General features: G+C 48.5%; 10 protein-coding genes across 10 annotated transcripts; 4 read left to right on the top strand and 6 right to left on the bottom strand.

Moving 5' to 3' along the window:
* Nucleotides 1-185: 185 nt before the first annotated feature.
* On the bottom strand, nucleotides 186-3,425 carry TRUGW13939_05331 (uncharacterized protein; the record flags this gene model as incomplete). Its single annotated transcript, XM_035488495.1, has 5 exons — nucleotides 186-666; nucleotides 760-1,482; nucleotides 1,532-2,075; nucleotides 2,122-2,208; nucleotides 2,261-3,425. The coding sequence occupies 5 exons, from the start codon at nucleotides 3,423-3,425 to the stop codon at nucleotides 186-188; spliced, it is 3,000 nt and encodes a 999-aa protein (XP_035344388.1).
* Nucleotides 3,426-3,815: 390 nt separating this feature from the next.
* Nucleotides 3,816-5,345, top strand: TRUGW13939_05330 (uncharacterized protein; the record flags this gene model as incomplete). The annotated part of the gene is made up of 6 exons (XM_035488494.1): nucleotides 3,816-3,856; nucleotides 3,908-4,009; nucleotides 4,062-4,067; nucleotides 4,117-4,196; nucleotides 4,245-4,541; nucleotides 4,594-5,345. The coding sequence occupies 6 exons, from the start codon at nucleotides 3,816-3,818 to the stop codon at nucleotides 5,343-5,345; spliced, it is 1,278 nt and encodes a 425-aa protein (XP_035344387.1).
* Nucleotides 5,346-5,555: 210 nt separating this feature from the next.
* TRUGW13939_05329 (uncharacterized protein) lies at nucleotides 5,556-6,791 on the bottom strand (the record flags this gene model as incomplete). Its single annotated transcript, XM_035488493.1, has 3 exons — nucleotides 5,556-6,527; nucleotides 6,583-6,687; nucleotides 6,744-6,791. 3 exons carry the CDS (start codon nucleotides 6,789-6,791, stop codon nucleotides 5,556-5,558), a joined length of 1,125 nt encoding a protein of 374 aa, XP_035344386.1.
* Nucleotides 6,792-7,129: 338 nt separating this feature from the next.
* Nucleotides 7,130-8,756, top strand: TRUGW13939_05328 (uncharacterized protein; the record flags this gene model as incomplete). Its single annotated transcript, XM_035488492.1, has 2 exons — nucleotides 7,130-7,945; nucleotides 7,998-8,756. The coding sequence occupies 2 exons, from the start codon at nucleotides 7,130-7,132 to the stop codon at nucleotides 8,754-8,756; spliced, it is 1,575 nt and encodes a 524-aa protein (XP_035344385.1).
* A 625-nt stretch (nucleotides 8,757-9,381) lies between these two features.
* TRUGW13939_05327 (uncharacterized protein) lies at nucleotides 9,382-10,126 on the bottom strand (the record flags this gene model as incomplete). Its single annotated transcript, XM_035488491.1, has 4 exons — nucleotides 9,382-9,665; nucleotides 9,794-9,944; nucleotides 10,022-10,033; nucleotides 10,100-10,126. 4 exons carry the CDS (start codon nucleotides 10,124-10,126, stop codon nucleotides 9,382-9,384), a joined length of 474 nt encoding a protein of 157 aa, XP_035344384.1.
* A 540-nt stretch (nucleotides 10,127-10,666) lies between these two features.
* On the bottom strand, nucleotides 10,667-12,067 carry TRUGW13939_05326 (uncharacterized protein; the record flags this gene model as incomplete). The annotated part of the gene is made up of 1 exon (XM_035488490.1): nucleotides 10,667-12,067. The coding sequence occupies one exon, from the start codon at nucleotides 12,065-12,067 to the stop codon at nucleotides 10,667-10,669; it is 1,401 nt and encodes a 466-aa protein (XP_035344383.1).
* A 900-nt stretch (nucleotides 12,068-12,967) lies between these two features.
* TRUGW13939_05325 (uncharacterized protein) lies at nucleotides 12,968-14,138 on the top strand (the record flags this gene model as incomplete). The annotated part of the gene is made up of 3 exons (XM_035488489.1): nucleotides 12,968-13,150; nucleotides 13,215-13,847; nucleotides 13,905-14,138. The coding sequence occupies 3 exons, from the start codon at nucleotides 12,968-12,970 to the stop codon at nucleotides 14,136-14,138; spliced, it is 1,050 nt and encodes a 349-aa protein (XP_035344382.1).
* Nucleotides 14,139-15,062: 924 nt separating this feature from the next.
* TRUGW13939_05324 (uncharacterized protein) lies at nucleotides 15,063-15,326 on the top strand (the record flags this gene model as incomplete). The annotated part of the gene is made up of 1 exon (XM_035488488.1): nucleotides 15,063-15,326. The coding sequence occupies one exon, from the start codon at nucleotides 15,063-15,065 to the stop codon at nucleotides 15,324-15,326; it is 264 nt and encodes an 87-aa protein (XP_035344381.1).
* A 343-nt stretch (nucleotides 15,327-15,669) lies between these two features.
* TRUGW13939_05323 (uncharacterized protein) lies at nucleotides 15,670-16,341 on the bottom strand (the record flags this gene model as incomplete). The annotated part of the gene is made up of 1 exon (XM_035488487.1): nucleotides 15,670-16,341. The coding sequence occupies one exon, from the start codon at nucleotides 16,339-16,341 to the stop codon at nucleotides 15,670-15,672; it is 672 nt and encodes a 223-aa protein (XP_035344380.1).
* A 525-nt stretch (nucleotides 16,342-16,866) lies between these two features.
* Nucleotides 16,867-18,301, bottom strand: TRUGW13939_05322 (uncharacterized protein; the record flags this gene model as incomplete). The annotated part of the gene is made up of 2 exons (XM_035488486.1): nucleotides 16,867-18,052; nucleotides 18,099-18,301. 2 exons carry the CDS (start codon nucleotides 18,299-18,301, stop codon nucleotides 16,867-16,869), a joined length of 1,389 nt encoding a protein of 462 aa, XP_035344379.1.
* Between the last annotated feature and the right edge of the window lie 333 nt (nucleotides 18,302-18,634).

Genomic DNA, 18,634 nt, shown 5'->3' with positions numbered 1-18,634 from the left:
TGTTTTGGCGAGTCCAGCCTGGGTCATTCTTTGGGTTTTCAGAAAGAATGAGGTACAATTGTGATGTCTTTTATTAAGAGTGCTACGCAGCATAGCAATGAGATTCAATTGAGAACTGTTTAATGCAAGAACCAATGTATAATTTCTCTATATGCAAGGCTGAGGAGTCTAGACCCTTAGTTGGTTTAATATTTAAATCCCACATTGACGCCCATCAAACGCCTTTGATACCTCTCAATAACCTCTCCGATCTTAACCAAAATTCCTGCAGCGAGAATTCTCGTCTGTTGCATATCGTCCGGGTTTCCTGGGGATGTTGTACTGCCTGATGCAGCTGGCGTTCGCTCGAAAACATCATTCGTCCATTCTCGCAACTCCATCACTTCAGTTGCATGGTCGGTGACTAGCCTTTCTTCTGCCGATGAGCCCGCCGCGGTGTTTAGGTCAATGGAAGCTAAAAATAGGGATAGAAGTGCCGGGAGAACGACAGGCTCGGTTGATATAGGTTTTCCGTGAAGCGCGAGGATGAGGGTAAAGGTGTCTTGGGTAACGGTCGGTAGAGCCGGTGAATGTGGGCCCAACGTGGATATCACTAGTGTGATGGTCTGAATGAAAAGTCGAAGGATATTTGGGGAATTAAAATGGCTGTAACCACTTGACAATGACCTTGAAACAATTTTTAGCTCTTGCACTCAGCTCCATGAAATATGATAAAATCCAAAGGGAAATAAATGGACTAGAAGAAAGTGGGCTACTTACGAGCTTGACTGCAGCATAGCTGCAAAACGTCCAACCAGTGGGTGGAAAAAGCCCTCGGTCAAGTCTTTGTGCAAATTCGTCGAGACTGTCTTCTTCTTTCGCTGTGCTTCACGCTGTTGTCGTTGCCGCTCAACCTCCATTCGTGAGGAGAATGTCCGTACTTTTAGAGCGTTGGGTCCCGATGCAGCATCTGCGGCGTCGAGCGCCAACGGCTGCAGTGAGGTGCGAGACATTTGTCTCGTTAGGGTCGAAACTGGTGACTCTTCGCCTGTTTCCGAGTATAGTCCTTGTAAGTGGCTAGGTAACTTCTTCGAAGGGAAAGCCTCATGAGAAATAGATGAGGGAAGCCCCATGACTTTGGCATCATCTTCGCGATGTCCAGCTAGTTCTCGCGCTCCTAAACCCAAAGCTGTCAATATCGCTGATCGCTGGGTCTGGGATAGATCGCCATCAAAAAAGGTGGAAGTAAAAAGCTGGCCCATGCGAACCGGCTGTGCCACAAGTAAAGCAATCATTGCTTGCAGGCGATACTCGTGAAACTTAGGCAGAGAATAGGTATCTTGAAGGCCAACTATCACCATTGCCAGACCATCAATGCTTTCAACCAACTCAGTTCCAAAAGCGGCCTTTCGACGAATTAGCGATGGTGCGTTTGTTATCCCCAGATGATACCGATCAGCATTTTCAGAGTCTCTCAGATATGCAATCAAGTCACGTATATACCTATCATTTGTTAGACTTGGCTGTTCATTTAGTTTGAAGAGTGTCTTACACAGGAGCTGTTAGCTTTCCTCTTTGAATTAGCGTTGGGTCCTCCTCCTCATCCGAAGCATCACTATCCGGCTTTTCGTAAGGGATAAATTCGTCATTCTCCTCCTCCTCGTCTTCATCATCTCCTATTTCTTCGATTGCGACAATCCGTGCGGTCGGTCTAGTATGGACTGTTGTTGGGGGGCGAGATGTGCGTGGGCGGTTGGCTGTTATCTGTTTAGGTTTTTCTGCTTCGCCGTGTTTTGAACGTTTCAGATCTGAAATTGATCCTATTTTATCTTGCATCCGTGTCAAACTTAGATACCACCGCGCTTCTTCAGTCTCGAGCCCTTCGAGGTCGAATTTCAGTCCTTTCCCAGGAGGCTCAACGAGTTCAGATATAGCCATGCCAATAACCATTCCTAGGAAGCGAGCCCTTGAAGAAGACGCCGCCAGTCTGTTGGAAACTGCGTTTAAGTAAATGGATGATCGTGCGATGCTCTCTATTTCTCCAGGCTGTGAACGATATAAATACCCAGCAGCCAGCAGCAATATTTGCGCATTCGCTAGAAAGTCAGCTCAGGTCATTGGGTGCATAGAAAATCAAAGTACCTTCTTGGAATTGCAGCAGAGAGTGTTTAATGCTAAAAGCGTCTCCAAAGTTACTTAAACTGTGAGTAAAGAGATCTCTCATGGTGTCTAAACCAGATTAGCGTTAATATGAGACTCAGTCATGGCAGTCTCCACAAACCTGAATCTCTCGAGTATAACAAAAGCAGTACGCGGCGAAGCCCAATCGTGGTTACGACGTTGCTGTTTCCTGTCGAGAGCCAGCTTTGGATTGTTTCTTGAACACAGGTTTTTCCTTCAAGGTAATGAGACACAAGGGCTGCAACCCCACCAACAATGCCATCACTATCACGGCCCTTTTGTTCATATGAGCTAAAGTGAGTTGCTTGCAGATCCTTGAGAATGCTTTGGACTATAGCAACCTGCTCATGAGGCCGGAGAAGATCGAAAAAGCAATGCCAAGACCGAGATGGTGCATCGCCTTCAAATGTGTTTGTATATAATTCATGAACAAACTTTTCTGTATGACCAAGGCCTATCGCACGACCAATCATGACTGAAGCGGCCTTCCAAAATTCATCGTCCTTTTGGCCGCTTTCAAGGACCATGTGGCTCATGTTGAGGCCAAGCCAACCAGAAAAGCTAGCTCCTTCTCCAATCCAGGAAACAGAGGTCGTTCCTTTCATCGTCTCTGTAAATGAGAGGGCCTCTGCAATAGTCGACAAAACTTTGCCGCCTGCGAGTAATGAACAGAATTCCGACCAACTCACTCGCCGTTTGCTGCTAGTGTCATACATAGAAGCATTATTCTTATATGTTCGACAGACAAAGTCAGCTGGCTTCAATAGCGCAGCTAGAAATGAGACAATGTCTTGAATAGCGAGCTTCCTCCCGGAATCTTTCTCTTTCTGCGGTGACGTTCGCAAGGCATTGATAGAGATTTGCAGGCTAGTCACCAGAGCCCGCACTCCAGCAATACTACACAAACATCTTAACAGAGCTCCTCTTGTCTTGGAAGATGACTTTTCCACGTTTTTCCAGTGGTCAGGGATCGTGTTGCTGGCTAGGGTTTGAAGAATTGGAGCAGTAAGCGGACTAGCATGTCGTATGTCAAAAGACCCCCGCTCTCCGTTCTTTTTTGTCGGATCAAGCCATCTCAAAGCTTGATACAGCTCATCCTCTCCTGGATGAGTTTTCAGGATTTCCAGTATATGTGCCGGAGAAACCTGGATGGTGGTTTGCTTGATCGGCGTTTCGTCCAGTGGTTCAATCAGCGGTTTAGCCGCGGGTAGTGAAGTTTGATTATCGTTGCGTGCTGTTTTGACAGCGGTCAGTATGTCATCCATTTTGAGAGCACTTGCAAAACATGATCGTGGACTAGAAATATCTCTCGCCTCTGTGTCGAACAGTTGAAACGAAGCAAGTGGATGCTTCCCTTTTGGGACTCGCGAGGTCACGTGCAGTGTCTCCGCCCGCGGCCCGCCCAATGATTGTCCTGCACCGTCCTTGGCTGAGGTAAGTAGAAGCAAACAACACACGACATCCTCCAGAAACAGAACACAATCTTTTCACGTAGAATTTGCTTGTTTTTGAGGAGTCTTACACAGGCATTTCCTGCGCAGCGTGTCGAAGCAAACCATCAGAGCCCGGGATCAAGGCAGCAACCACTTGCCCCGCTGTCCAAGACAGCCAGTCACGAAATCATCGTGGAATTATCGCATCATTCTACCTTCAACATGCCTTCACTAGCGGGCACGGCAAGCACCAACACACGATGGTGAGTATTCAAAGACGCTGGTTTTCAGGCTTGATGCTGATAGTGTTGCAGGAAGCATTTATACAATGTACTGAGCAAGCCTGGGGCCTTTAGCGATGAGGACTGGGTGCCAGGGCCAGAAACAATAGAAGCACTTGAGACTTCTAAGATCCTGTATGCCCCCAGAGCTGTTATTTATCTGAACCTTACTGACCGTTCTAATTAGAGTCATGTATGTTTTACAATACTTTGATTCGACATCCTTGACTAACATTAGATAGTGGAGCGGGAGGCCTGGGATGTGAGATCCTAAAGAACCTTGCCTTATCAGGCTTTAAAGACATTCACGTTATAGACATGGGTGAGTTATGATAACCAAGTCGTCGTGCAATGTACTAACATCGTCCAGACACCATCGATATTTCCAACCTCAATCGCCAGTTTCTGTTCCGTCAGACTGACGTGGGGAAAGCCAAAGCGGACGTTGCTGCAGCGTTTGTTGAGAAACGGGTCAAGGGAGTCAAGATCACGCCCTATGTTGGCAAAATACAGGATAAAGACGAGGATTATTACATGCAGTTCAAGCTCGTTGTCTGCGGTCTAGACAGTATCGAAGCCCGCCGATGGATTAATTCGACCCTGATTGGAATGGTGGACCCGGAGAATCCGGAGAGCCTCAAACCGCTGATAGATGGTGGCACTGAAGGTTCGTTTTTCCTTTGATCATAAATATTTGAAAAGTCTAACAATGTTTGCAGGGTTCAAAGGACAAGCTCGTGTTATTCTACCCACTCTCACGTCTTGCATCGAATGCCAACTAGACATGCACGCACCTCGCGCTGCCGTTCCACTTTGCACAATCGCAACCATCCCTCGACAACCACAGCACTGTATCGAATGGGCCCATCAAATTGCTTGGCAAGAAAAACGCAAAGATGAACCCTTTGACGGGGACGACCTAGATCACGTTTCTTGGATTTATCAGCACGCACTCGAACGGGCGAAACAGTTTTCTATCCCAGGGATCACCTTTCAAATGACTCAAGGAGTGGTAAAGAACATCATTCCTGCCATAGCGTCTACCAACGCAGTCATCGCCGCATCGACAACCTCCGAAGCCCTGAAGATCGCGACTTCATGCAACCCGTATCTCGATAATTACATGATGTATGCCGGCGAAGAAGGCGTTTACACGTATACCTTTGCAGCGGAGCAGAAACCCGACTGCCCGGTCTGTGGTAACTTGGCCCGCACGATACATGTTGATCCCGAGGTCACTCTAGAGGCGTTTATTGAAAGTCTAAGTGAGCGACCAGAAGCACAGCTCAAGAAGCCTAGCTTGCGGTCAGAAGAAAAAACCTTGTATCAACGCTTCCCGCCACAGTTGGAGGAACAAACTCGACCTCATCTACGATTGAAGTTGAAGGACCTGGTATCCGATGGGCAAGAGGTTGCAGTCAGCGACCCTGCATTCACAATCGACTTCCGTTATAAGCTCATCTTCCAATAAGCCAGTTTACAAGAATTAGGAAACCAAATACATCATGAACAGAATTGCTGTGCTTGAGATAGATACACAACAGGAATCAAACAACCAACTCCGCTAGATACAACCAGTCACTTTTTGAATCCGTAGAACGTCTCAGTTCCAGGTAAGACCAGATAGGTAAAAACAAACGCCAGCAAATGCATCATCTAGACATCAAGTAAATGAAGAAAATCAATGCATCAAATTGGCCAGGTTCCTCTTGAGGCGGGCGCATTTGAGCTTGAGTACCTTGACACTCTCCAGGAAGAGGGTATCACTGGGGAATTGACCAGTGCTTTCGACGCTGAAAATGAAGTGATCACGTATGCGACCAAGCTTGACCTTGTCCTTGAATTCGTCGTGTCGCAAGCATTCCCTGCTGACGGTGTCCTTGAATGCGTCGACAACAACAGCCTTGTCTTCGCCTGCGTGGCCTTCGTATCCACTACCTCTTTGGGAGGCTTCGGCCGATGTGACCTTCTCGAAGCCAATAACTCCTCGAGGAAAGCATTTGGCAAATTTCTTTGCGTCTTCTCCAATGATAGGGCGCAGAATACGGATTTCAGGGAGAAGACGATAAGAAGCCGTTGCAACCGGAGAAAATTTGGTGTGGTCGCCACCGATACCCTTGATGCAGTGCATTTCCAACTCTAGTTTCTGCCCTGGCCGCAACTTTGCAACGAGAATATCCGGATTCACTGGTCTTAATTCACCCTCGTCGACAAAGTACTGGTCCTGGCGACCGCTGGGAACGAATTCGATATCCCGAGCATACACATGCGCGTGGTTGTAACGAATGCGAGGATCTTCCTCATCTGGTGATGCATCCACGTTCTTTGTGCATTCAATATCGAGGCGCAGCACAGCGGTGTTGTAATCACTGGGGTCACTGCCAGCAGGGTCCTCCTCTGTTGGTTTTTTGAACCATCGCATCCAGTTGAGACCTTCTATGGAGCCCTTGAGCGGGATCAAACCAAGTCGAGAGGCAAGGACTTCATCTTGAATAACCGAGGTGTTGTTATGGACATAAACGTATTCAATTGCAAGGGTCGGCACTTCGGCTATCAGGATACGGCGAAATGCGTTTGCGATAGCGGCGTCAAGACCGATGAGAGAGAAGGAAGAATCGAGTGGCTCGTTGGTATGAACCTCGACTTGGAAACTCTATTTGATGTCAGTCAAAATGGGCTTTTGTGAAGACTGATAAAGGAGCCAGTACGTTTTTGAACTTTTCCAGCGACCATTCGTGAGACTCGCCAGGCCAATGTCCGGGAAAGTCGGTCGAAGGAATGTTCGTTATAGTCTCAGCATTGATGTTAATGATCTACCTGGGGTTAGCAATGAGTTTTTTTTGAGGGCTGGGAATTACGCATGCCGTACCTTTCGCCGACTGGCTTCCTCCGCCGACGCAACGATCCTTGGCGCCATCCTTGCTTGCGTGCTGGTGTGTGACTGCGTGCGATTGATTTCTCTCTTCATCCAGAACTTTTTTTGCTCCTCTTTCTTTTCTGCCGGCGCTAAGCCAAATACGGGAATCGCCAGGGCGGTCAGCATGCCGACGGTCCACAACCAATCAGAACAGACTAAATCGCGATTAGTCGTCGCCGAGATGCCCGCAACAAGAGTAAAATCGAGTTTTGTCGCATTCTATTTTGTCGTATGGAAAATAATAGCATATAAAAGTGTTTGTGAAATACACTAGTGTTTAATTGACTTTTGATCGGTTCGTAAAATGCGTCGAGACGCTGCATTCTTCCTGTTTTGCGATGGTATCACGTGATATTCTGTCATCGACACCTCAGGCCACACACGGGCAATTCCTGCTAAGCTCGGAAGAAGAACGCCAGCAACCTCACCGTTTCGACGCTCTGCACCTGTCCTCGCAGCCATCCCTCAGCCTCTTCTCCGCTCCACCGATGGCTTCTTCCCTCTCTCGCGTCGCCGGCCGCGTGCCGAAGACGCTAGGTCGCCAGCAATTGCTTCTCAGAGCGTCGACCCCCTTCGCCCGGTCCATGAGCAGCACCCCCTCACGAAGAGCTGCAGAGCCTGAGCCGTACCAAGCGACCCAAATCATTCCGACAGATCCGTCCTTCGCCCATCTCGCAAACAAAGGCGCCCCCGAATACCCCGACAAGGGATCTGGATTGGAGTCCAAGACAGAGGTTGGCGGTCGCAAGATTCGGCACTATACCGTCAACTTTGGCCCTCAGCATCCGGCTGCGCACGGAGTGTTGCGATTGATTCTGGAACTCAATGGCGAAGAGATTGTTCGCGCCGATCCCCATGTCGGTCTCTTGCACCGTGGAACTGAGAAATTGATCGAGTACAAGACGTATATGCAGGCCCTGCCCTACTTTGACCGTCTGGATTATGTCTCTATGATGACGAACGAGCAATGTTTCTCCCTGGCTGTGGAGAAGCTCCTCAACGTTGAAATCCCCGAACGTGCCAAGTGGATTCGTACCCTGTTTGGCGAAATCACTCGTGTTCTGAACCACCTGATGTCTGTTCTCTCCCACGCCATGGACGTTGGTGCATTGACGCCTTTCTTGTGGGGTTTCGAAGAGCGAGAGAAGCTTATGGTTTGTCACCTGTTCTTGGAAGCCATATACCTTTCTAACTTATTCGGTGTAGGAATTCTACGAACGTGTTTCTGGTGCCCGTCTCCACGCCGCTTACGTCCGCCCAGGTGGTGTTTCTCAGGATATCCCCATCGGGTTGCTTGACGATATCTACCAATGGGCCACTCAATTCGGCGATCGCATTGACGAAACCGAAGAACTTCTTACGGATAACCGTATCTGGCTGGCTCGAACCAAGGGAGTTGGTGTAGTCACCGCTGCCGATGCTCTTAACATGAGCTTTACCGGTGTCATGCTCCGTGGTTCCGGTGTTCCCTGGGACATCCGCAAGTCGCAACCCTACGATGCCTACGACCAAGTCGAATTCGATGTTCCCGTCGGCAACAACGGTGACTGCTACGACCGATACCTCTGCCGTATGGAAGAGTTCCGCCAATCCCTCCGGATTATCCACCAATGCCTGAACAAGATGCCTGCGGGACCCGTCAAGGTTGAAGACTACAAGATCAGCCCCCCACCCCGTGCTGCCATGAAGGAGAACATGGAAGCCCTTATCCACCACTTCCTCTTGTTCACCAAGGGTTACACCGTTCCTCCGGGCGAGACATACTCGGCCATTGAAGCTCCCAAGGGTGAGATGGGTGTGTATGTGGTCAGTGATGGCAGTGAACGCCCGTACCGATGCAAGATCCGTGCCCCCGGATTTGCTCACCTCGGAGGTTTCGACCAGGTCTCCCGTGGACACTTGCTTGCCGATGCCGTCGCCATTATCGGTACCATGGATCTTGTGTTTGGCGAAGTCGACCGATAGACTTATCCCCCACACGCACGCACACACCATGTCACAATAACTATAACCCCCGAAAAATAACATCTCTCTAGCTGCATAGAAGGCAGCATGTTGGTGGCGTTTACTATTTTCTTAGCTGGGCTTTCTTATTTCAGCCTTGATGCATCCCTGTTCTTATACGCGCGACTTCATATTGTTCTCTTTTTCCTTTTGTCAGACTAAACCTACTAGACTTTTTTCTCCTCTTTCTATTTGTATGTACAGATATTGTGAATAGAAAGGAATGAATGAGTGGGTTATTGAATACACAATATATCAAACTTTTGACAATAATATTCACCCATGAAATGAGCTCGTAAAATGCTATTCGCCCTTCGAGGGCAAATTCAGGGGGGAAATATACATGTGTATATATACCCCAAAAATAGATACCAAAATATAAACACCGCCCGGGGTCGAATGCGTTAGAGTCGAAAAGAAGGACTGAAAGTTGGGACCAAAACACAACTCCGCCAAAATATCCACCCACGCTATGTGACAGGGAGAAAAAAAAATAGATACCAGCACAGATATTCCAACTCTTGTAATAACCGAAAAAGAAAGAAAAAAAGCATTGTAGAGAGGAAAGAAGATCCAATGTCTCTCTCTATACATTATCATCTTCGTAGACGAAATTGATATCCCTCGGTCTTCGTCGGTTTCTCACGACAAAATCGTCGTCACCCGGCGGTCGCTCGTTCTTGCTGTTTGCTGTCAACATGCTTTGTATGCTCATGCAAACGCTCTCAACCGTTTGCACGGGTGACCAGCCCGCTGACGAGAGGAGGTCGAGACATATAATTCCGTTGGAGTAGACATGTGGATGAATCGGGATGGGACGGGGGGTCTCGGAGGTGGAAGGAAGCTCAATAAATATGACTTCTGGGGGTTCTGTTGCGAAATAATATCTATCAGTCTTATTTTTTCTCTTTTGCTTTCCCCCCAGGTAGCTATCAATTTTTGTTTCCGTATCTGTGTTCTTTGTCTTTGGCAAGCGCAGGGTTGAACGGTTAACGTACCAATAGGGTATTTCGAGTTGAAGCTGAACTTGAGCCGGAATGTCTGATCTTGGTATAGTGGATTGGAATCGAGAACGCGAATATCCATAAGCCATTCTTCAAAGTTCTCTGACTGGACGATTGTGATTCCGGGGGGTAGATGGCCTTTCATCTGAAGTTTTGTTCCATGGCATTAGCTAGGCGGGAATATAAATGACGAGGAAATGCGAGACTCGTATGGACGCGTACCTTGATGAGCTCCTAGACAGGTTAAACCATTAGCATTGAAGATCAAACATACATAATAAGGGAAGAGGTGAAAGGTACCTTGCCCAGTCGCTTCGATGCAAACATCTTGATCTGGCGTCCTCGCCGTTCAGCTCCAACAAATTTCCAATCTATATATATGTAATCCACGTAGTAAGACCAAATGGGGGGCTCAAATTATCCCAGCAAGGAACATCGATCACGACACGGTTGCGCCGGTGTTCAAAATGTTGATGAGCAGAATGTTCGGGCAGCCTTATCGGCAGATCTGGTCCGGCAGCGATCAGCGATGACGTCCGTTTCCCGTCGAGCTGTTCCGGCGGGGTTTCAAGCACACACAACACAACGTACTGCAAGAAGGCCGTCTTTGGTTTGTAGATGGTGGCAAGGAAATTATGGGATGAGGATTATTTAAGGTCGATTTGATCTCGCCGAGATCTTCAGCCGATCTGTTCCTGTGCGCTGTTGTCCGCAGTCACGGGGCGCGTCCCGATTAGTCGCACGTGGCGGTCGCAGTCAGCTGTGTTGGGCATCTCGTTTACACTTGGTACTATTATTATCAAGGTATTATCATTAATTATCGCTCTGTCTGGTCTAGTGAACCTTGTGCCTGTCTATATTCAATGATCACAACGCCTGCCGAGCCCCATGCGGTTCGTCTCTATGCTGCTGCTCCAAGTCATACGCCATCAACTCCAAGAGATACCTTCGTCGGCTCTCAAAATGTCTCGGTCCGCAGTCGAGAAGAAAATCCTTGAAGAGGCTGCAGAATCGCCCCCGGTCGACATCTGCGTGCGCAAAATTCTGCCCCGTGATCACAATTTGGTCTGAATGATCCTCCGACGAAAACACCCGTTGCCCGATTCGTTCGTCGTTGTTGAATAACCACTCGCAGAAGAGCGGAAAAAGGCGGTTTGATTCGAGCAGCGTTGAGGCCACGGTCATGTCTGGTTTCTCGAGATTCCCAAGGGCTGTGATCTGCGTGGGTAATGCCCGCTGTCGAAGACTGACACAGAAGATATGCGCATCCATGAGCTCCAGGCTCAAATTATGCGGCGCGGAAAACGCCTCTGGCGTATTTGTCATGAGATATCGGTCATACCCAATCCTCATTCGGTAATACAAGTTGGCGAACAATGAGGCAACAATACACGGAATCAAAATCACGTATGCCCACCAGTATTTGAACGTAATCATCCCGGCCACGCCAGCCACCAACCCGTTTATAGCAGTCAAGCACGCATGTCTCTGGAATTGCCGGCAACGGAGGACGATGTCTGCCAGCAGAGGCTCCAAATGGCCGAACTTGGCTGCACATCTCGCTTGTCGATGGAACCGCCACCATATGTACATGGAGGTGACAAAGTTGATGACCCCCCACAAGAGTGGAAAGGCATTCCCGATGTATCCGGACAAGAAGTTGGAAGCGAGATAGACCTGGTGGTTTTGGGCTCCGGGAATAGCGATCAGAGTCCCGATGCCGACAAGTAGCCCTGCGAACCCGAGCAGGAAATCCATGGCGACTCGATCAACAATCTCCGATGTCAGTTCCCGATAGTTCACGCTGAGAACGCGGTCGATGTCACGAACGAGGTCCCCTTGGTCGCCATTCTCGCTGCGGAGTCTGTGCAAGTATTTCCGTTCGTCCCGTAAAATGCGCGTGTTTTTCCAGCTACGCCGGAAATCGAACAAGGCGAATGTAGAAAGAAGAAGCGTCACCGAACCCCCAGTGGCCATGAGCGCAACAACGAATCTTGGCAGGGGTGACTCGTTCCAGATGTTCGCTGCGAAATCGAGCGCATTGGCAAATTCAAGGAAACCGACCCCAAAGCTGATGTTATTACGTAGTTGAGGTTGTTGTTGTCCCTCGAGCAGTCTGTATGTGGTACCATTTTTTCTCGATTTCGCGAGGATTATCGGCTCGAATGCGACATCTTGCTTTGTTGAGAGATTCTCGCTGCTGGTAGTTTGGCTGGCGACTGTCTCGACAACAGGGTGGACATTCTCGACGTCTTCCTTGACTTCCATCACATCACCAGCGTTCAACCGCAATAAACCAGCTTTAATACCAATTCAGAGGCCCTTTTTTACCCATGTCCCGACATGGATACCGGGTGGAATTGAACAAGGGATGAGACATTTTTTTGCGCAGGAACTTGGAAGTTGTCCGAAAAATAAACTAGTTTGGGCAAGTTCCGCCGTTCCGAGAGTACTTGATTTTATTGAATCAGAATGATGGCACTGACAATGTAGGTGTTTATTTTCGAAAGGTATAAGTGTGACATTTGAGATTGAGATACATGTACCTATGCTTTAACATCCAGATGTCAGAGCATCTTCATATGTCGCTCGCGGACACGTAGTTGTGTCATTATCCGACGAATTATATGTTCGTATCAATGGCTTCGGAAACCTCCGGACAGTATTGAAATTGGATTTTGACTTCCCAATGGGCCATTTTTAAGTAGAGACGACTTGAGGAAAACAGCAAAACTTGCTCGACCCAAAGGTGACGAGCTGCTGGGTGGTTCCAAACCATCGTCAGCAATGGGTCTTGATATTTGCCGGAAAAGATCCGTGCGGAGTATCGCGCATGCTAAAGCATCAAGCCACAAATTAGATACAGTGTCCACCAATGAGTAGTGGCAGGGAGTTATAGCGGTTATATTAGGCTAATTAGCCCATGTAGATCCAAGGTATTATTTGAACATGATTGTTTGATTTTTGTAGGTAGGACAATCTTTGGGCGGATGCAACAACACTACAGTAATTAGTGCATTTCACAACTGGATGCTGGGAAGCCTGGTACATAAACGCCCCATTGTTGAGAATAAGGCCTTCTATCCCCGCTTTTCGTTTGTAGTCTTTAAGCCTGGTGTTTTCTCTGAGATAAATTGACATTGGAAACATTGGAACCTCATAACCACAATGATGCGTCTTTGGGTTACTCTTGCGTGCGCGCAGCTTGCTGCTGCTTCTGCTTCTCGCTGGAAATCACAGCAGTTTAAAAGCATTGTAACATTTGGTGATAGCTACACAGACGAAAGTCGCCTGAACTATTTCTCCGAGCACAACGGCACGGCGCCGCCCCCTGGATGGGTAGACCCTGTGGTGAGTAGTGCTATTTTCTTACTGAATATATAGATATATGACGAGTGGTTTAACACCAGAATAGAACAATGATACTGCCTCCGGTGGCTACATCTGGGCTCGCTACGTTGCCGACTATGCCAACGTCAAACTATACAACTACGCCGTGTCTGGCGCAGTGTGCTCGAACAAGGTAGCGCCGCACTGGTTTAGTACCATCAACAATAATTTCCCATCTGTGCTTGAATATGAAGTCCCCGCGTACTTGGCCGATAGCAAGGTGATCAACGCCAACGACAGTCGTCCGTTCCTGGACATCCCACCGGCGGAGACGGTGTATTCGATATGGATCGGCACCAACGACTTGGGTTCTGACGGCTTTCTGAGGGACTCGCAGATAGCAGGCAAGACAATCCCGGACTACACCGATTGTGTCTTTTCGGCTCTGGATCAGATTTACGAAAACGGAGCACGGTACTTTATTCTCCAGAACCTGGCGCCTTTGCAGCTCGCTCCGCTGTATGCGACGCCGGAGAGGCACGGTGTTTTTAACCTTAAAAACGGCAATTCCAGTACCAATGTCACCGAGATCTCGTATAGAATGTGGCAGATTGTGACTACCGCCAACGCTATCTACGACTACCAAACTCCTTTTGAGCTTTTGGTTCAGAAACGCTACCCTGGCGCCCATTTTGCCGTGATGGATATGTACAATATTGTAAGTTTTGCATCAAGGAAACTAAAAATGTGAGTTTTGGCTAATATCTTTTTCCAGCTCCAGGATATGTACTTTAACCCCGAGGAGTACTTTGAGCATCCACCGAATGTCACTGGCTTCAACAACTACTGTGATGATCCGAATAGCCCAAGCTGCCCGCGGCCTTCAAATCCGGACTCCTACATGTGGTTCAATCCGTTGCATCCGTCGGAGAAGACCGACACGCATATTGCGCAAAGGTATATTGAGGTTTTCAAGGGAGAGAGCAAATATGCGACCTACTGGAGTTGATATCAAACGTATTAATCAATTAGTAGAACATGTCCCAGACAAAACAAATTAATTTTTGATATCATTTTTTTTTAATATTATTTTTTCCACTCGAAATCAGCAAGATTTCATTAAACAAGTCGCACAAGAAGCAGGGAGCAGGTGCTTATATTGACACGAGTGCATAATTTGTGGAGATCGCCCGGGGTAATCAAACCCAAATAAATCTCTACCGCTACTGTTTTAGAGACACGTTGATGTTGGGCTGAGTTTTTTTGTTGTCTTTTTGTTTTTGAAGATCACCCCTGCCAAGCCTGCAGGGAGTTGAGACAAACGGAAACCCCTTGCCTCGGCTGATAATCCGGGGAACTATTGAGATCGACTATTGCGCATTGAGAAATTAGCTGTATCTGAGATAGAATTTGTTTTATTCTGCTAATATTATTATTTTCGCATGCAGTACAGTATCTAGCAGCAAGGAAGATACTACACCGTACTCTCCAGAAGTCGCTCTTTGCCTCAGTTATCATCGTTGACGATGATCCTTTCGATATCTAGAGTGAAATACTCTGCATAGATGTGCTGCATGTGTAGCTCATATCACCGAGTCATTTTGATATCGGTTTTTGTATCTAGAAAAACATCACCCCTTGCTTGTTTGGCTTATTGTTGAGATAAATCCAATGATGATCATGATATCGGCATCAATAGAGATCGCCCATGACAACAGCAAAGCGAAAATCTGGCTGGATGAGCAAGTATAAAGATGGCGTGAGGTTCTCCGTTCTATCCCATTCATCATCAAGCACGCAATCAATCATTCAGTTCACCATCTCCAACTTTCTTCCCCAACCAAATACACGGTTTGTTTTTCACAGTACTACTTCTATCAAAACTTGTCTTCTAACAGTTCTCCTGCTAGAGCTCTAAAAAAAACTCATCAAAATGCATTTCTTCACCGGCCTCACCACTCTCCTCTTCACCACCCTCGCCCTCGGCGCCGCCATCGAGACCCGTGACAACACCGACAACGCCGACAACTTCAACCCCGGCGATAATGTCCAGAGCCAGTCATGCAGCCCCAAGGGCGGTGCCTGTGACCAGGGACAGACTGTCTGCTGCGCCGGCTTGCGGTGCTACATCCCGCCCAAGAGCGGCTGGGAGCCTGCTGGTCCGTGGTACACCCAGCAGGGTGCTTGCATCGTCTAGATGTTGAAAACATTGAACTGTTTAGGTGGGTTCAAGTTTTTACTCCATTATGTTGGCACAGAGGAGATACTGACTGGAGTGAACAGACTTCGAGCCGCTTGCATTCATTCTTGCGAGTGACCAAACATACTAGTCCATTTGGAAATGGGATTGAAATGAGCCTTTTTACTTTTTATTTCTTCTTCTTCGACCACATTTTTTTTTTCTAAAACTTCAATTTTGTCTTAAAAATTGTGTACAATGCATGTCCAACATCAGATACAAAAATCCTTCACTTCTATACCAATCAAGTTGCCAATTCTCTCAACAACTTTCCCAGATAACTGTAAACAAACACACCCCTTTAGCGGTCCTTCACTATAGCTAGCACGTATCCATTAAACACTGGATTTGGAGCCATGGGGTGACAAGCCACAGTCGGCACCAGCGTAGCCTTGACCCTCTCATCCCTGCCCACCTGCGTCAAAATAGACTCCTTTCCTTCCTGTGGATGCCCATCTTTGATCATCGCAGCCACCACATCATCCAAGAACACACATCCACCAGCCCGAGTCAGCTTCACAGCCCAATCAAACTGCTCCCAGTGGTCGGTCATATCCGCATCGATAAAGACCATATCAAACCGCCTCCCTTCCTCTGCCAATTTGGGCATCACATCCAACGCAGCCCCCAGCAGGACTTCGACATCCAGCCCCGCCACGTTTTGCAGCGCTGTCTCGCGGTGTTTCGGGTCGATTTCAATACTGGTTACTTTTGCGCCCGCTTCGGCGAAACAGATGCTCGAGTATCCGCCCAGCGTTCCAACTTCGAGTACGGATTTGGCGCCGATTAGTTGTGTCAGGATGGATAAGTGCTGGCCGGCAATGGGCAGCACGTTGATGGGTGGGAGTCCGTTGGCAGAGGAGTTGGCTAGGGCATGCTCGAGTTTAGGGTTTGGTCGGAGCATGGATGATTGTGCTTGTGCGTCGAAGCGCGGCGCGAGACGGAAGTTTTCGTAGTTGAAGATTGCTTCCATGGTTTATTGTCTGGTGATGTGGAAATTTTGATTCGGAAATTGATTCGAAAATTGATCTGAATAAATATTGATTTAGTTGACACTGATGTTGTGCATGGCTTTATATACTTAATATCCCCCGACTCCGCGGATCCGCGGATCCTTGTATCGGCTCTCGATCTTACACAGTCTCTCTCGATTTCTCCGATGCCGACATTTATGAAATTGAACAATCACTCAAACCCGGTTGGCCGTCTGGTTATTATAGTCGGAGGCTGAATGCCGTGGTAGATCCGGGGCTCCGCGGGGTCGGTGCTTACCCCTGACTTGCATGTGTAGTCGTAGAATGATGGATCTGTGCATTTATGAGGTTGATAGCCTTAAGTTTCGATGATGCTAACAGTATGGTTTAATATACTATTGAATATTATGGCTATGCTAAGTAAGGCTGAATCGCTAGTGCTAGACGAGGTGCTTTCATGACAGTTAGAATACTTCTTTTAGTTGTCCTAACAATGCGATCAATGATCAAACATGTCCAGAACATCAATCTTGAATACGTCCAACGCCCTGCAGAGTCAAGTACACATCGGTCCCCCATCCCCACAGGCTCTGCACGGCAATGCTGCCTCCAAAGTATTCAGCATACGCCCTGCTCAGGGGCAAGCCATAGCCCAGCCCGGCAATCGTGCTGGTGTTCCCACCACTGCCGGATATCGTGTTTAGTGCGTCAATATTGCCGTTGGTTCCCCCGGGCAGGTCGTTTTCGGAGAATGTCGTGAAACTATACGACCAGATTTGGGGGAGTACCTCGGGCGGAATGCCGCCGCCGCGGTCGCGGATGCGGATGGTGATGCTCTGCGACGAAGCGTTTGTGAGCCGGATGTTTTCGTTGGCAACAGGCACTTCCTGGCCAATCTCGACATTGACGTCGCCATCGCGCGCGTGGTGTGGGAGATGGGGTATTGGATTCGGATGGTTGCCCGGTACGTCAGGCGCTGCGGCAATGGTCACTTCGATCGGCTCGCGCTCGTTGCCAGACTCTACGACCGCTCGGAAGGCGTTCTTTAGCAGCTCTGTGATGATATATTCTACGTGTACGGGGATGTAGGCAAAAGCCGTGTCTGGTTCGCCGCCGATCACGAGGCTGGGTCGCACGCCGTATTTTAGCTCACAGATTTCCCCAACAAAATGCTCGCACGACCTGATGATTTGCGATGGTCGCAGCATTGTGTCAATGACGCCGATGTAATTTGGCGGACACTGCTCTCGCTGAGAGGCGGGCGGGTTCGGATTTTCGTCGCTGATGGGCTGTGACGCAAAATGCAGAGCCAAATGTTGCTCGGCAATTAGCCTCGTCCCTATGCGTGCTCGCAGGTGCGAGTCGAGAAACTGGGTGACTTCTTCCGGGCTGATATATTTCCGGCATTCGAGGAACCCGCGTGCCAGAATGGGGATGGTGTTGGAGTGTGTCTGGACGAGGTCTGACATCACCTCGGCAAACTGTTTCTCTTCATCCAGGGTGGTGATTCGGCGCTGTTGATACGGCAACAAGGTCGACAGCGAGTGTAGGTAGTTGTTGTAGATTCGCGAAACATGTGGATTGGATACAACGATAAAGGGGAGGTTCCGCAGACATTGGATTCGGTATGCCAAACGCGCTGGCAGGAGAGATAGAGTAAAATTGGCAGAATCTAGTAGAGCTTGTTTGGATAACGGAGGTTGGCCGTGTCTGTCAAGTCAGCGGGTATCGACGAATTGCACAGGTTCTGACTTACTTGAGGAGATGGCCCAGCGTCAATGGCAGCCGCCGCATGGCTGCCAATTTGGCGATTTCATCTTCGGCGACGTTGGTCCATGACGGAGGATAACTCCATGGCTGTGCTGGGTTGGAGGATGTGGTAGTGGAATAAGTGCGGTGAAAGCGAGAGACGGGAGACGGCCAGCGTCTCGGCGATAAGAGGCGGATGGAGCGAGCCATGGCTAGATGTCCATATTGGTGCAAAAGCCGCCCCGGGACGAGGATATTATTATTGTTATTTGAGAGGGGGAAATAGAGAAGAGAGTCGGTCAGTGATGAGGGTCAAGATGGTTTCTTACGCCGCGTCCAACCGCTCGGGGCAGTGAGTGACGTTATTGCTGCCTGTCTCCGATTGGCCGAGAGTCATGTGACAGTTCTCCATGTTGGGACTGGCGTAATACTCTGTATGCCTCAGGCAGCAGTCTGTCAGAAGGCTGAGAATTGTTATTTTTATTTAATTATTTCATTTAATTTTATTTCCATGTTCCATGACTCATGCGGTCTCTTTGTCTC

This window comes from Talaromyces rugulosus, chromosome III (genome assembly GCF_013368755.1).
Source record: "Talaromyces rugulosus chromosome III, complete sequence".
Taxonomy (NCBI): Eukaryota; Fungi; Ascomycota; class Eurotiomycetes; order Eurotiales; family Trichocomaceae; genus Talaromyces; species Talaromyces rugulosus.
Note: the sequence above shows the minus strand (reverse complement) of the source record. Positions and strands in the feature narration are given on the sequence as shown.